The sequence below is a fragment of the Dermacentor albipictus genome, unplaced genomic scaffold, assembly GCF_038994185.2.
Source record: "Dermacentor albipictus isolate Rhodes 1998 colony unplaced genomic scaffold, USDA_Dalb.pri_finalv2 scaffold_31, whole genome shotgun sequence".
In the NCBI taxonomy this organism is placed as follows: domain Eukaryota; kingdom Metazoa; phylum Arthropoda; class Arachnida; order Ixodida; family Ixodidae; genus Dermacentor; species Dermacentor albipictus.
In genome coordinates this window covers 1,152,688-1,169,993 of record NW_027225585.1, presented here as the reverse complement: position 1 = coordinate 1,169,993, position 17,306 = coordinate 1,152,688, and the positions used below count along the sequence as shown (strand labels likewise).

General features: G+C 48.6%; 2 protein-coding genes across 5 annotated transcripts in view; one reads left to right on the top strand and one right to left on the bottom strand.

Annotated features, from left to right (window-relative positions):
- Nucleotides 1–17,306, top strand: part of LOC135909884 (uncharacterized) — a 234,741-nt gene that overhangs the window by 194,371 nt on the left and 23,064 nt on the right. The window lies entirely within an intron of this gene.
- Nucleotides 5,904–17,306, bottom strand: part of LOC135909917 (zinc finger protein ZXDC-like) — a 358,875-nt gene continuing 347,472 nt past the window's right edge. For all 4 annotated transcript variants that reach the window (XM_065441928.1, XM_065441931.1, XM_065441929.1 and 1 more), the window contains one exon: nucleotides 5,904–6,226. In XM_065441928.1, coding sequence (XP_065298000.1) covers nucleotides 6,125–6,226 — 102 coding nt within the window. In that variant the 3' untranslated portion in view covers nucleotides 5,904–6,124. The remainder of the gene's footprint in view (nucleotides 6,227–17,306) is intronic.

Sequence of the window (17,306 nt, the reverse complement as noted above, 5' to 3'; positions counted from 1 at the left end):
TCAGCCTGGTTACGCCCTCTGCAGGGCAAAGGCTATCCCATACTTCTCCAACAACCCCGGTCATGTACTAATTGTGGCCATGCCGTCCCTGCAAACTTCTTAATCTCATCCGCCAACCTAACTTTCTGCCGCCCCCTGCTACGCTTCCCTTCCCTTGGGATCTAGTCCGTAACCCTTAATGACCATCGGTTATCCTCCCTCCTCATTACATGCCCTGCCCATGCCCATTTCTTTTCTTGATTTCAACTAAGATGTCATCAACTCGCGTTTGTTCCCTCACCCAATCTGCTCTTTTCTTATCCCTTAACGTTACACCTATCATTCTTCTTTCCATAGCTCGTTGCGTCGTCCTCAATTTGAGTAGAACCCTTTTCGTAAGCCTCCACGTTTCTGCCCCGTAGGTGAGTACTGGTAAGACGCAGCTATTATACACTTTCCTCTTGAGGGATAATGGCAACCTGCTGTTCATGATCTGAGAATGCCTGCCAAACGCACCCCAACTCATTTTTATTCTGATTATTTCAGTCTCATGATCCGGACCTGCGGTCACTACCTGCCCTAAGTAGATGTATTCCCTTACCACTTCCAGTGTCTCGCTGCCTATCGTAAACTGCTGTTCTCTTCCGATACTGTTAAACATTGGTTCTTTGCAGATTAAATTTTAGACCCACTCTTCTACTTTGCCTGTCCAGGTCAGTGACTATGCATTGCAATTGGTCGCCTAAATTACTAAGCAAGGCAATATCAGCGAATCGCAAGTTACTAAGGTATTCTCCGTTAACTCTTATCCCCAATTCTTTCCAATCCATGTCTCTGAATACCTCCTGTAAACACGCTGTGAAAGCATTGGAGAGATATCTCCCTGTCTGACGCCCTTCTTTATTGGGATTTTGTTGCTTTCATTATGGAGGACTACGGTGGCTGTGGAGCCGCTATAGATATCTTTCAGTATTTTTACATACGGCTCGTTTACACCCTGGTTCCGTAATGCCTGCATGACTCCCGAGACCGTTCCAGGTCTCGGGAGGCGCAGGTGCGCTTCGAGGAGCAGGAGCTGAAGATAAACAAGAAAAAGGAGCCAGGAGCGACCTGGGCCGAGAAAGTCAAAGGTACTGTGAAAGTCACAGATGCGCTAGCCTCGCAGGAACAGAGTAATGATGCCAGAGTAGAACAGCTGATCAGAGAGGTTATATCACTAAAGAAAGCAAATGAAGAACTTAAGCAGCAGATTCAGGAAATGAAAAAAGGGTTGAGGACAGAAAGCGACAGTGTGGCAATAGCTAAGCCGGTGTGTATAAGGAACAGCCAGGAAGAAGACACACCGGCGCCCAAAAAGAGAGCTGTAGTTCCGGAGGCAGAATCGATGTGCTCGGTTCTGGAGGAGATTAGGAATGCGATTAGGGACCTAAAGGACACGGTAGACAGCGTTAACCTTAAGGTGGATAAAACATGGAAGTGGAAGTTAATAGCCGAGAAAAGGTTGAAAAAGCTAGAGGCCCAAGGAGAAGATGAAGAATATATGCCCTTGGAAGCCGAAAGCGCAAGAACACCCCCAGGAGCGGCAGGTGGTACAGTCAAGCGAACAGTGACAGGGGGTAGCAAGTCAGGAGGCAACGACAATAATAATGGATAACAGAAATAGACTTAGTGTGTGGCAGTGGAACTGCAGAGGATTTCAGCAAAAAAGAGCGTCACTAGCACAGATAATCAAAACGGTTGAAAATAGGCCAAAATTAATAATGTTGCAGGAAACTCTAGCGGAGGAGATCGGGCTGTCCGGCTTCAACTCGGTCTGCAAAGGCAAAGAACCAGGCAGAGGAATTGCCACCCTAATTGACAAGAAAATTCCTTACATAGAGCACGATCTAAAATTAGGGGCGAGTAAAATTGAATACATATTTATAGAATTGGTCCTAAAACGGCACAGAGGTAAAGCGCAAAGCTTGTTCTGCCTCAACATATATAGCAGTCCCAGAGAGATGAGACAGAGCTTCAGAGCCATCTTTAATAAGACCATGAGGGTAGCCATAACTGCGCCACTCATAATAGGAGGGGATTTCAACGCCCCACACCAATCTTGGGGTTACCGCTGGAGTAGTAAGAAAGGGGATGGAATCTGGCATCTCGCCACAGATTTAGGCCTTTCTCTTATCACGGACCCAGCCTTTCCTACCAGGTGTGGCAGTTCCACGTGTAGGGACACTACCCCGGACTTATCCTTTACTTATAACTTACCCAGGGCAGACTGGATAAACTCTGGCACTGACCTAGGAAGCGACCATTACATACTACACATAATGGTAGAAACGACGGGGGTGGATGTAAAGCATTTCACTTACATAGACTGGGATCACTTTAGAAAAATCAGAAAAGACAGAGCAGACACAGATAGAAAGGGGCGCATCAGACTACAAGAGTGGGTAGCTCAGCTTAGGGACGACTTGAATGCAGCAACTAAGGCTATAGAGACAGAGGAAGAGGTCGAACAAATTGATAGTAGATTGGCGCATTTGATCGAAGCCAAGCAATCGATTTTACAAAGATGGAAATCACAACGCTTAAACAGGAGACTTAGGAAGCGAATTGCTCAGCTCAATAAGAATATAGAGGAACACGCACGATACTTGCAGAAACAAAAATGGGATGAGGTTTGTAATTGTGTAGACGGAAGGATAAAACGTGGAGGCAATTGGAGTCTGCTCAGGCATCTGCTCAACGAAAAAGGCACTAAATCGAATAGACGCACGGCAGTGGCGAAACTGGTACACCAGGAAAGTCAGACTGCAAGCGCAGAGAGCATAATGGAGCGACTGGCTACTAAATACTTGCCTCTCAGGAAAGATCAGGATGCGAGTTATCCCGATTACTTAGGGTTAGAATGCAAATATATGGATCAGGAATTTACCGAAAGTGAGGTACGCACGGCACTGTATGATCTGAATAGTAGGTCAGCAGCTGGCCCGGATGGAATCTCTAACAGATTGCTTAAGAATTTGGACGACGAATCAATAAAATATCTGACCACATACATTAATGACCTATGGAAAGATGGGGTATATCCAGAAGAATGGAGGACGGCCAGTACTATCTTAATACCAAAGCCGGGCAAGCAACTCAACTTGGATAATCTGAGGCCAATTTCTTTAACATCATGTCTAGGGAAGACAATGGAGCATGTCATATTGAACAGGCTAACGAAATATGTGGAGGACAATGACATCCTACCGTACAATCTGATTGGTTTCAGATCAGGCTTGTCCACACAAGATGCCATGTTGTTAATCAAACATCAACTGCTATTGGCTAAACCAACAAACACTCGAGCTCTCTTGGGGTTGGATGTCGAAAAAGCTTTTGACAGAATTAAGCATAGAGCAATACTTGAAGTGATTTCCGAACTGGGATTGGGGAGAAAACTCTATGAAGTGATTAAAGCCTTTCTTGGCAATCGTTCAACTCATCTTAGATTCGGGGATATTATATCAAAGAAGATGGATCTCGGTGACAGAGGGACGCCACAAGGGTCGGTCTTGTCACCTATGCTTTTCAACCTGGCCATGTCAAAAGTGGCAAAGGGACTAAAAAGGATAGAGGGCATTCACTTTACCATTTATGCAGACGATGTGACGATATGGACCGCTGAAGGAAGTATGGGACATGCGGAAAGCAGACTTCAGAAGAGCATTTATGAGGTAGAGTCTATTTTAGAAGACATGGGACTCAAATGCTCTGCTAGTAAGTCTGAACTCCTTGTACTCAAGAACAGAAGAAGGGGTAGAAAACCGAGGGGATACGTTCCCGAAGAAGAACCCCGGTTAGTACTAACCACGAAGGCAGGCAAATCTATTAAGCAAGTAGAATCCATAAGAGTCTTAGGGTTATTCCTGGAGGCAAATGGGGCAAATGGAAGAACAATACGACACATCACAAGCAAGACTGTGGAGGTAATAAGACTGCTAAGGAGAATCACTAACAGACAAAGAGGGCTGGGAGAGGAGAGCGCCATGAGACTGGTCCACGCTTTCGCCTTGTGCCACTTCTCATATGTAGCTGGGATGCTCATTTGGACACAGACAGAGCTAAACAAGTTGAACAGATTAATTAAAAGGCTTGTCAAAACAACAGTGGGGCTACCGATTAACACCCCGGATAACAAATTAATGACACTGGGGCTCCACAACACAATAGACGAGATAATTGAAGCTCAGCAAATTGCCCACAGAGAGAGGCTCTCTGGAACAAGGCCAGGTAGAGCAATACTAGAAGAGGTAGGATGGTGCCCAACCGAATCCAAAATTTCAGGTGAAGGCACAGTAGAACTAACAGATAGCATAAGAGAGATAATCAAGACGACTCCTTTCCCCAGAAATATGCACCCAGTCCACAACCTGGAAAGACGAAAGGCAAGGGCCAAAGCTCTCCTGCAAGAGATAGAACACGACAGAGAACATGCGGCATTTGTAGATGCTGCGTGGGTCAGAGGAAAGAAAGCCTTTACGGCAGTAGTAGTAGATGCAGATGGTCTCACTCGGGATGCTATTACAATCATGACTAAAGACACGACAGTCGCGGAACAAGTAGCGATAGCATTGGCTTTAAGGAATAATAAGTGGACGAAGATTTACAGCGATTCTAAGATGGCTATTAGACACTTTACCAATGGCTTTGTAACCAAAAGGGCTGCCCAGCTGATCGGTGAGTTGGACACCCAAGAGATCGAAATCCGCTGGTTTCCTGCGCACATGGGGTCTGTCGATCCATCTCGGAAGAATTTAAACGAGATGGCTAACGCAGCTGCACGAGGGCTTACTATCCGTGCACTACGCGACCAGGACCTTAATAATATACAGGTGGAGAACAGGGACCAATTACTTACATATAATGAAATCACAAGGCATTACTACATGAACAGAAGGGAATTCCCAGTGCCACACGCTAAGCTCAATAGAGCTCAAGCGGTGACTCTGAGATTGCTGCAAACAAGAACTTATCCAAGTCCAAACTTTATTAACAAGATATATCCTGAAAGAGAGATACCAATCAATTGCGAGAAGTGTAATGGCATCATTACTCTGGATCACATGCTTTGGCAGTGTCCTGTGACTTTCACAGACTGTGACAAGGAGAGAGACTGGTGGCAGCGAGTCCTACACAGTGGAGTTCTTTCCGATCAAGTACAGGCCGTCCATAAGGCCCATGATACGGCGGTAAGGTTAAACCTTACTGTCCCGACGTGGGAGCCGCCTGCGTCAACCTAAGGGTTGATCTTCAGGACATTAATAAAGTTCATCATACCATACCATACCATGAGGGTTGGTTATACTCCAAACATTTCTCTACCACCTGATTGATAGTGTGAATATACTCTATTGTTGAGTAGCCTTTACGAAATCCTGCCTGGTCTTTTGGTTGACAGAAGTCTACGGTGTTACTGATTCTACTTGCGATTACCTTAGTAAATACTTTGTAGACAACGGTCTATAATTTTTCAAGTCTGGCGTCCCCTTTCTTATGGATTTTTTTATTGCTTCGTTGCAAACAAATTTTGAAAAAGTTATCAACATTCACGTTAATGCGAAGCACATTCCCACGCCCTTCACAGAACTTCCTTTTATCCTGGATGTAGCTCATGGGCAATTCAAACTTGCTCAGCACAAGGCTTGTAACACACAGTAATGCCACGTCACTTGTCAGCAGGCAGCTTCTAAATTCCATTTGATCTACACGCGATAGACCCTACAAAGATGAGCGTTAAACATTTCGTCGAATCGTGAAGTGAGTAAATGAAATATGTGCACTAGGTGTTCAATACCTCGCACGTCTGCCAATATAAAATGACTGAAGCAAAACAGCCTGCGAAAAAATAAGCACTGTTTTATATGTCAGTTGATGAACAGGCAAAATGAGACAGGAGCAGCAACGAAGTTTATTTCTCACAATGATCATTATTTAACAAAAATGTGTGGACAACTTCAAACACACAAGTCCGAGAAATATTTTCTGCATTTCAGTTCTGAGCTTGATGAAGCAGGCCACTGGGAAAGAGAACCAACAAAGGCCACTTTGTCGTCAGGCCAAGGCCTTTATTAAATCTGCAAAGAAAGGGACAGCCTTGAGCAAAGTTTCAGTCCAAGTCCTGCAGCCGGATAGTAGCTCCTATGTCTGAAGTGGCGGTGTGTTCGGCTAGCACGGACAGTTCAGAGTACAAATCGCCAGGGTTCTCATCCTGCAGACCAAACAAACATTATTTTAGTGCAGGCACATGATACTTGTCTGAATGCCACTTTCATCACTAGCCAGGCTCATCGCTGCAGACATCTCCGTAGATGTTCATGCTACAGTTACTGAAAAAATTTTCGAACTCAGGTCATTCAGCGAAAATTTTTGGTAACGAATGCGTGCTGCAGCCAATGCGTCTAGGCATATAGAACAGTGCCTACCTACTCCATGTATTGTTCTTTAACACAGACCTCCTCACAGTGGTATGCTGGTCGAGGTATACAAAGGAGTGAAGTCAGCAACAATAGTAGTGCTGCACTGATACAGCATTTTCAACTCTTAATTAAGTTCCGAGACCTCTAAACCCTACAAGAAATACTCGCATGCTTCAGAGTGCCCGAGATAATGCACTAGCTTTGCTACATCCAGTGTTGGTTGTTTCTACTGTGTTCCAATGTCATAATGCAGATCACGTGGCACGTTCTGGCACTGGCTCCGGATCGTTCGGTCACCTCCTATGGCAATACATTAGCCCTCACACGTAGCAGCATAGAGGGTGACCGAGTGAGCTGCTACAAGTGTCAGAGCATCACTATGTCCTCATAATAAGTGACCATTTTCTGCACAAAGCCGCCAGAACACTGTAATGCCCTGGGATCATCATCATCAGCCTGGTCACGCCCACTGCAGGGCAAAGGCCTCTCCCATATTTCTCCAACAACCCCGGTCATGTACTAATTGTGGCCATGCCGTCCCTGCAAACTTCTTAATCTCATCCGCCCACCTAACTTTCTGCCACCCCCTGCTACGCTTCCCTTCCCTTGGAATCCCTGGGATACAGAACTGAAACTGCCTCTAGGTAAGCTATTGTATTAAATTATTCCAGGCGTGCGTACGCTTGGCAGTATATTTTCTAACGTTTAGGGGTCTAGCAAATTCATTTGAAAGTATCATGTCAGCACTCACATAAGCACATACCCTTTTGTCAGGGGTGGGGGTGTCCAAATTAACTTTGGAGCAAATTTTGGAGAAAGTAAAATTGCATTTTGGAGTAGATTGGAGCATTTTAAATTTCATTTCTGAGCAATTTGTAGCTGATAAGATTTAATTTGAAGCAGATTAGACCAGACCAATCTGAATTTTGGTGGAATGGAATACGGCAGTGCACTTCAAAACCATGACTAAACATAGAATAAATAAACACGGTGCACGTAGTAAAAGCACGCTTTTAGCTATAGGGTACAAGAAAATAGAAGCGCGGGTCGAGCAGCGGCACGGCGCATGCTTTCATGTAAAGTGAAAATACTGTTGGCACTACGATCGAACTATACATTCCTGCGCTGATGCTCATGACAACAGCAGAAAATTATCTTGGATTATACGGTCCAATCAACGTGGTAAAATAATTTCTGGGTCAGCATGTGTCACTGCAGACCCAGACAGCTGCAATCAACACTGGGCTGGTATAACATGATAATAACAATTTATTTCTGCCTCAAGAAATACAGACAGGGGAGCTGCAGAAAAAGCTGTCATAAACAGCTTGACTGAGCCGCAACCCCTAAATACAAAGCAGCAACAACAAAGCGATTCGTCACACACGAGTGCTTCATGTTTAAATAAATAATAAAAAACACCACAATAGCAAAAACATGACTAAGCAAAATCTTATCTGCACTTACGTGAGCACAGATCAAGTTACTTCATCATCATCATCATTGTCCCTTAACGGCCCCTGTCGGGGTAATACATAAGGGGGGAGCGTATACAAGGTAGATAATAAAAACAAAGGTCATAAAAATACAACAATGCAACATAGGGACGCAAAAAGCAAAGAACGCGATAGTTAAAACGGTGCTTGTCAATATTGCCTTTATGCCACAAGCGCCACACACGTCGGCGAATGGTTAAGGCAGCAGGGCGAGTAAACAATGGTTACAGGGGAAAAAAAAACTCAATACAGGAAAAAGGATAAAATTTCATATGGACACAAATCGAAGGAAAAAGAACATGTCCACCGAGATGATTTAACAACATCGCCTTAAACCTTGTCGCGTCGTGCTCATTAGTTAGTGAATCGGGCAGCAGGTTCCATTCTTCAATTGCGATCGGGAAGAGAGAGAGAGGGCTCTTTATTAGAAGAACAGAGAATTTTGCCGGCGCGTATATAGGACTTGTTAAAAGCATTAGTGGAGCCATGATGTTGTTGGACGCTATTTGAATTGAATAGGCGGCACGCTGTACGAATGGGAGGAGATATAAGGGAACCACGCAGATAGGGGAAATTGAAATAAGACTTATGGAATAAACACAGGCGCACAACTTTTCGTCTGAGAGCTAAGGAAACGAGGCCAAGTGATGATTTAATGGAGCTTACGCTGGAATGAAAGTCGTATGTCGAGGATACGAAGCATGCTGCACGGTTCTCGACGGATTCAAGCATATAAATTAGGTAGGACTGATGAGAACTCCCGACCGCGGATGCGTATTCTAGCCTACTGCGGACAAAAGTTTCGTATGCCAGTTTTTGTATGTTAGCAGGGAAGTGGGAAGTGATCTTCTGATAAAGCCAAGTGTACGTGAAGCGTCGGCTGTGATTTTTGTAATATGATCAACCCAACTTAATTTGCTATTGATTGTGATGCAAAGGTAACGATAAGATTCTACCTGCAATAGGTCCTCAGAAAATAAAAAGTAAGGATAAGTTAAATTAGAGCGCTTCCGAGAAATTTGCATAAAACTGCCCTTCCTAGTATTTAGTTCCATCATCCACAATGTGCACCAATTTTCAAGGAGCTTCAGATCGTTCTGGAGGGCAGATTCATCGTCTTTAGTATTTATACGCCGGTAGATAATGCATCTAGTGTTCTACTTAAATTGAGGACGACGCAACGAGCTATGGAAAGAAGAATGATGGGTGTAACGTTAAGGAATAAGAAAAGAGCAGATTGGGTGAGGGAACAAACGCGAGTTAATGACATCTTAGTTGAAATCAAGAAAAAGAAATGGGCATGGACAGGACACGTAATGAGGAGGGAAGATAACCGATGGTCATTAAGGGTTACGGACTGGATTCCAAGGGAACGGAAGCGTAGCAGGGGGCGGCAGAAAGTTAGGCGGGCTGATGAGATTAAGAAGTTTGCAGGGACGACATGGCCACAATTAGTACATGACTGGGGTTGTTGGAGAAGTATGGGAGAGGCCTTTGCCCTGCAGTGGGCGTAACCAGGCTGCTGATGATGATGAGATAATGCAATCATTTGCGAAAAGTCGGATGGTGGATGAGATGTTGAGTGGGAGGTCGTTAATAAAAATTAAGATGAGAAGCGGACCCAACATGGACCCCTGTGGTACTCCGGAGGTGACGCAAGTAGAACTTGAAGTCTGCCTATTACGGTCAACTGAGAGCGAGCTATGAGAAAGTTGTGAATCCAGTCTAAAACAAGTGGGTGAAGGTGAAGACCTGAAAGCTTGGACATAAGACGTTGATGTGGGACACGATCGAATGCTTTGGAAAAATCAAGATAGATGACATCGGTCTGGAACAAAGAATCAAGGTTAAGTGAAGGTCCATGTTAAACTCAACTTTGATTCGCATGAATAATCATGACGAAAGCCATGCTGATTTTCGAAGGAGTTGGAATTCAGGTGGGATGCAGTATGTGAGTATATAATATGCTCCAGAAATTTACATGGTATGCAAGTTAATGAAATGGGACGATAATTCGACGGGTCGCTCCGGCTGCCAGCCTTGAATACAAGAACAACTTTGTTAATTTTCCATTCACTAGGTATGGAACTGTTCGCAAGATTGATCAAAAATTATTTTTAGAAAATGAGAAGATACATTTTTTGTAGGTTTTAATATTGTTACGTAGGAAGACGCAGACGAAAAGCTATGTACAAGTATATCTACAAGAAAATACGCTGCGCTTGGCCAAGAGGAAACAGCCCGCGCTAGCTTCTAATCGTCGTCGTCGTCTTCACACTGCTCGCCTTTTCGTGATCGCACATATTGTTCCATAGCACTAGCCCCGGCTGCAAAAGCGCCGTCCCGGACCGACTAAAGATCGGACTGGGAAGCAGTGTAGTACGCCTTGAGCCTAGTGACATGCACGACATCACTAGATGCCAGAGGAGAGGACGAGGTTGAATCCACAGCAATTTCGTAAGTAACAGGCATCACCTGGCGCAGCCCGCGGCAGCGCCCTGTGTATCGCGAAAGGAGCTTCTCTGAAAGTCCGACGTGACGAGAGGGCGACCACAGGAGCACGAGCGCACCAGGCGAAAACTGTACGTCACGATGGCGGGCGTTGTACTGACACTGCTGAGTGGTTTGTGAGGCCGTCAGTCGAGCACGGGCAAGCTGGCGTGCATGGTCGGCGAGGACGATGGCGTCGCGCACATACTCGACTGTCGAGATCGCAGCAGGAGGAAGTGCCATGTCTAGGGGCAAGGTAGGTTCGCGACCGTACAGTAGATAAAATGGAGAAAATCCGACGGTGTCGTGCCAGGAAGAATTGTACGCAAATGTTACGTAAGGAAGGGCAATGTCCCAGTCGTGGTGGTCTTTGGAAACGTACTTGGACAGCATATCGGTAAGAGTACGGTTTAGCCGCTCTGTCAGGCCATTGGTTTGAGGATGGTATGAGGTAGTCAGTTTGTGTTGAATGGAGCAGGAACGCACAATGTCAGCGATAACTTTCGAGAGGAAGCTTCGACCATGGTCAGTAAGCAGCTGTCGCGGGGCACCATGAAGCAAAATAATGTCACGCAAGAGAAAGTCTGCGACGTCAGTGACGCAACTGGTAGGGAGAGCCCGAGTGATAGCGTATCGGGTAACGTAATCAGTCGCAACGGCTACCCATTTGTTCCCAGAGGATGACGTGGGAAAGGGACCGAGCAGGTCTAATCCAACACGAAAGAACGGTTCTACAGGGACGGTGATCGGCTGGAGATGACCGGCAGGTAGCACCTGAGGTGTTTTCTGACGCTGGCAGGGATCACAGGCAGCAACATAGCGTCGAACGGAGCGAGCGAGACCAGGCCAATAGAAGCGGCGGCGGACGCGGCCGTACGTGCGGGTTACCCCAAGATGTCCTGCAGTGGGTGCGTCGTGCATCTCAAAGAGCATAGTATGTTGTAGCTGTTTTGGCACAAGAAGATCAGAGCCGTCAGGGAGGAAGTTCCTTCGATACAGAATGCCGCCCTGGAGGACATATCGGCGAACGGATGCGTCGGTAGGTGTAGAGCGCAGACGCTCGATAAGTGCTCGCAGCGATAGGTCTCGGTACTGCTCATCGGCGATGTTAGCGAAGGCACACACAGAGAAAATGCCGTTGGCACTACTACTGTCGGCGGCGTCAGGCTCGTCGACCGGGTAGCGAGACAGGCAGTCAGCGTCCTTGTGTAGTCGGCCAGATTTATAGGTGACAGTATACGAATATTCTTAGAGGCGTAAGGCCCAGCGACCAAGTCTTCCTGTAGGATCTTTCGGTGAGCATAACAAGCAAAGCGCGCGGTGGTCTGTGACAACGGAAAAGGGTCGGCCATATAAGTATGGGCGGAATTTCGCAACCGCCCAAACTAGGGCCAGACACTCACGCTCAGTGAGGGAATAGTTGCGCTCCGCGGGTGAGAGGAGCCTGCTGGCGTAAGCGATAACACGGTCGTGGCCACGCTGGCGTTGTGCCAGTACTGCGCCAATTCCGTGACCGCTGGGATCAGTACGGACTTCGGTAGGCGCAGAAGGATCGAAATGGGCCAGAACGGGAGGCGTTGTGAGAAGATCGATGAGAAGCGAGAATGCAGAGGCCTCGTTATCGCCCCACTGGAAAGGGGCGTCTTTTTTCAAAAGCTCGGTTAGTGGTCGTGCTATGGCCGCGAAATTTTTGACGAAACGGCGGAAGTACGAGCAAAGGCCGATGAAGCTGCGCACATCCTTGACACACTGCGGAACAGGGAAGTGCGTAACAGCATGGATCTTGCCTGGGTCCGGTTGCACTCCGTTCACGTCCACGAGATGTCCAAGGACGGTAATCTGGCGACGGCCGAACTGACACTTCGATGCGTTGAGTTGCAGACCGGCTCGCCGAAAAACGTCCAGGACTGCTGAGAGGCGCTCGAGGTGCGTAGCGAACGTTGGGGAGAATACGATAACGTCGTCCAAGTAGCACAGGCACGTGGACCATTTAAAACCGTGAAGAAGGGAGTCCATCATGCCTTCAAAAGTGGCAGGGGCGTTACATAGACCGAACGGCATCACTTTGAATTGATAAAGACCGTCGGGTGTTACAAAAGCAGTCTTCTCGCGGTCGAGATCGTCCACGGCAATCTGCCAGTAGCCGGAGCAAAGGTCAATAGAGGAGAAATAGCGAGCATCGTGGAGGCAGTCAAGGGCGTCATCAATCCGAGGTAGGGGATACACGTCCTTTTTGGTAACCCTGTTAAGGTGCCGATAGTCCACGCAAAAGCGCCATGAGCCATCCTTCTTTTTGACCAGTAGAACAGGTGACGCCCATGGACTACATGAGGGTTCTATGATGTTCTTGGCAAGCATTTTGCGAACTTCTGCATGAATAACTTGACGCTCAGCTGGTGACACTCGATACGGGCGGCGATGAATAGGAGGGGCATCGCCGGTATTAATGCGATGTTTGACAGCTGTAGTTTGGGCCAAAGGACGATCATTAAAGTAAAAAATATCGTGGTAGGAAAACAGAACGCGGTAGAGTTCACGAGCGCGCTCGGACGGCAAGTCGGGCGCAATCATTTCCTGTAAGTCAGCAGTGGTACAATTTGCTGACTGCGATGGTAGAGGAGTATCGGATGAAGTTTCGTCTACTGCAATGGATGCTACCGAGTGATCCTCGAATGAGCAAAGCTGGGCCAGAGACATCCCGCGTGGCAGCACTTGTGTCGTCAAGCCAAAGTTGACCACTGGCAGGCAGACGCAATTCGCCGTAATAGATATACTGTATGAGGTACTGTGATCTCGTGTGTAAGGAGGACGTCTTGCATAGGAGCCGCGATGTAGTGACCGTCAGGGACTGGTGGGGATGACACTAGGTCAACGTAGGTCAGTGCCGAAGGTGGCAAGCGAACGAAGTCGACGGAACTGAGGCGACTGGGGTGTGGTTCAGCAGGATCCAGAACAGGCAGGTCAAGGCGGAGAGTACTGGCCGAACAATCGATGAGAGCAGAATGTGCGGAGAGGAAGTCTAAGCCGAGGATGATGTTGTGGGGACAGTGGGCGATGACTGTGAATAGCATGATTGTTGAGCGATCGGCGAAAGAGACGCGGGCGGTACACATACCAATTACGGGGGCTGTTCCGCCATCGGCGACACGGACAACAGGCGTGTCGTGGTGACGTGATAATTTTCCTGAGCCGGTTACGAAGGTCAGCGCTCATTACGGACAAATGTGCCCCAGTGTCTATGAGTGCAGACACAGAAACACCGTCGACTTGCACGTCAAGAAGGTTCAGATGAGTGGGCAACGTCAGTAGAGGATTTGGCGGCGTAGGGAGCAATGCAGCTACACCTCGAGGCGCTGCATCGTCTAGTTTTCCGCTTGGGAGCGGCGTCCGAAGGGAGTCGGCGAATAGGAGCGACAGGGCTGGGGAGAGCGAGATTGTCGTCGTTGGGGCGAAGGCGAACGAGAATAGGAGCGGTTCGGTGCAGGAGAATCAGCGGCGGCGTTATCGGAGCGTGCGGCATAGGGACGGGAAGGGCCACCTGGAGGGCGAGAGTAGGCAGTATAAGTAGACCGGGTCGGGGAACTCCAGCGACTGCGACAATGCCGAGAAATGTGCCTGATTCGATGGCAGTGGAAACAAATGGGCTTGTCGTCAGCAGTGCGCCATTCAGATGGGTTGCGGAAACGTGGAAGTAAGAAGATGCGGGACGGGGCGGAATCGAAGGAGCCGGGCGGGTATCAGGACGATGGGCCGAGCAGACGGTGTGAAGACCCATGTTTTCGAACTCTTGGCGGACTACTGCCTGGATCAGTGAGACCGTGACCGCAGATGTGTTGGTGGGACTGGAGTCGAAGGCAGCCGGATAGGCGGCCTCGATCTCACGCCGGACGATCCTGGTAACATCGGCAGTGTTGTTGGGACGAGGAGCGTCGGCACAGGAAGATGTCGCTGGGGTGTTGGGCAGACAGGCAAACTGCTGGTCAATACGTCGGCTTTTAGCGAGTTCCAGGCGGCGGCACTCTTTTATAACAGCATCCACCGTCGCTACGTTGTTGCAAACGAGCAAGTTGAAGACGTCATCGGAAATGCATTTGAGGATGTGGGAAACCTTGTCTGACTCAGTCATGTTGGTGTCAACTTTGCGGCACAGAGCCAAGGCGTCCTGAATGTACGCGACATAGGGCTCTGTTTACGTCTGCACACGGCCGGAAAGCGCATTCTGCGCGGCAAGTTGGTGACCGTAGGGGTCGCCGAACAAGCCTCGAAGCTGTGTCTTAAGAGAATCCCAACTGGTGAGCTCATCTTCGTGCGTGCGATACCAAACTCGAGGTGTGCCACCGAGGTAAAAGACTGCGTTGGCGAGCATAATAGTAGGGTCCCACAGGTTATTGCGGCTGACGTGTTCATACAGGCTGATCCAGTCATCGACGCCTTCCTCATCTTTGCCCGAGAATACGCCAGGATCACGGGGAGCGGGGAGAGTGATGTAGGTCGTCGAAGTGGCAGCAGGTGTCGGAGCCGGCGGAGTCGGGTTGTCGTCGCCAGGAGCCATGAAGGAAGGCTCGACGTACCGTCCACTGCGAAGCTCCGTGACGAGGTACAGGGAACGTCCACCTCCACCAGATATGTTACGTAGGAAGACGCAGACGAAAAGCTATGTACAAGTATATTTACAAGAAAATGCGTTGCGCTTGGCCAAGAGGCAACAGCCCACGCTAGCTTCTAATCGTCGTCGTCTTCACACTGCTCGCCTTTTCGTGATCGCACATATTGTTCCGTAGCAATATCTTCGCAGTCATGTTGTCTGGCCCGGCGGCACTGGACAAGTTTAGTTTGTCTATCAAAGGACAAATACCAGCAGTAGTGATGTTGATAGGGGCCATCGCAGGAAAGTTAAAAAAATTTTGCTGTGGTGTGTGGTGTAACGCGAGCACCGAGAAGTTTCTGGAGCTCGGGCTTCACAACTCACTTGACGAGTTAATCGAGGCGCACGACTTTGCGCAGTACGAACGATTATCTAATTCAAAGACAGGTCGATGCATCCTCGAGAAACTCGGCATCGCGTACCACACTCAGCATGGAGAAAAGATGGCGGTTCAGGCCTCGGTCCGCGACCGCCTGATCATCCCGCCGCTTCCCAAAAACATGCACCCGACGCACCACGCCGCGAGGCGCAACAAACGAGCCAGAGACCTTCAGAAGAAGTTTGGCAACAACAACGAGGCGGTGTACGTAGACGCTGCGCGATATGAAGGAGAGAAAAGTGCACACGCGATCGCGGTTGTAGACCGCACGGGTAAGTGCCTCGCGAGCGCTACAGTGACCACAGGACACACGGAGGCGGCCGAAGAAGCCGCAATAGCCCTAGCACTGGCCACGGTGCCTAGCGCTGCGATCGTGATCAGCGACTCGCAGGCGGCAATCCGCGGCTTCGCGCGCGGTCGCGTCTCGCGGGAAGCGGTCCGCATACTCCAAATTTGTGACGACGGCGGCTCGTCATCGCCCTCGCAACCCCAAAATTCTACAGTCTTCCTCCTCTGGACCCCGGCACACACCGATGTCCCGCTCGCGGGCAACGAGGCGGCCCACGCCACGGCTCGAGGACTCACACGCCGAGCCGCCGCTGATTATGTGGCCGCCTCCGCACCCGAGAGCGGGGCATCGGATATGCCGGATCGGGACACTACAACAGAAACACAGCAACAAGAATCACAATGGGCGTGGGGTGATCGCCTGACCACGTTCAGAGATCTCACCCAACACTACAGACTCCAAAGACGCACATTCCCGCCACCACACGACAAGTTAAACAGGAATGAGGCCGTAACTTTACGCTTGCTCCAGACGCACAGCTACCCTAGCCCCGCGGTCCTACATCACTTCTACCCAGGTTTATATCCCACAGATGCCTGTAAAGCTTGCGGACAGCGAGCAACGCTGCGACATATGCTATGGGAATGTGCCGGCAACCACGGTAATGGGACCACATCCGTTCGCGACGCGTCCGTAATCGCGGCCGTTACCACAGTACGGGAAGCCTCGAGCTCGCTTCTCCCCGACGCCGCCCCAGCTGCGGGTCCCGCCGGAGACCTTCTCCATCGGCGCCGCCGCCGCTGGGAGGCGGCTCTCAAAAGTTCAGAGTTGGCAGACCAACTCTGGGCCGTCCGGCAAGCCAAAGATGCCGCCCGAGTCCAAGGACTTGGAGCCGCCACCTGAGGCCACCACAACGAAATTGCCGGCCATTCATTAATAAAGTTTCTTCTCTCTCTCTCTCTGTGGTGTATTCCAGGCAGGCTCATGTGTGAAGACTGATGTAAAATAAGAGTTCATGATGTCAGATCGAAGTTCTGGAGGCACCTGTGAACCATCCGGATATGAAAGGGTAATGCAATGAGTGTTGCTTAAATTGGGTGATAACATCCGCAGAATTTCTTTGGATTTGTTTGTAGAATGCCATATAGATCATTGCGGAAAAACTCTTTTTGTACACCTTAGGAGACGCGTGTAATCCCATAGGCACGCAAAATATTTCTTCCATTTATAAGCCAGCGCAGTTCCTTTAGCTTCACGACGCTTTTTCTTTTGAGAAAGCCTCCGTAAGGAGTTAGAATACCAGGGCTTGTTGGAGTCGCCGCAAATGCATATCAGTCGAACATAGGTTTCGACCAGTTCTGAAAGTTTATTTTTGAAAGCTAGCCAGTTTTCATCGACAAATCTATTAGATGCGGATTGCATGAATGAAAAAAAAAAGTTCTCAAGCTCCGAGTTGATACGGGCGAAGTCACCCTTTTTATAATCGAGAACGAACGTAACAAAGCGCTGCCGTTGGGGAAACAGAAGTGATAGGTTGAAAATAACTGTGTTGTGGTCACTGAAACCGTCAGTG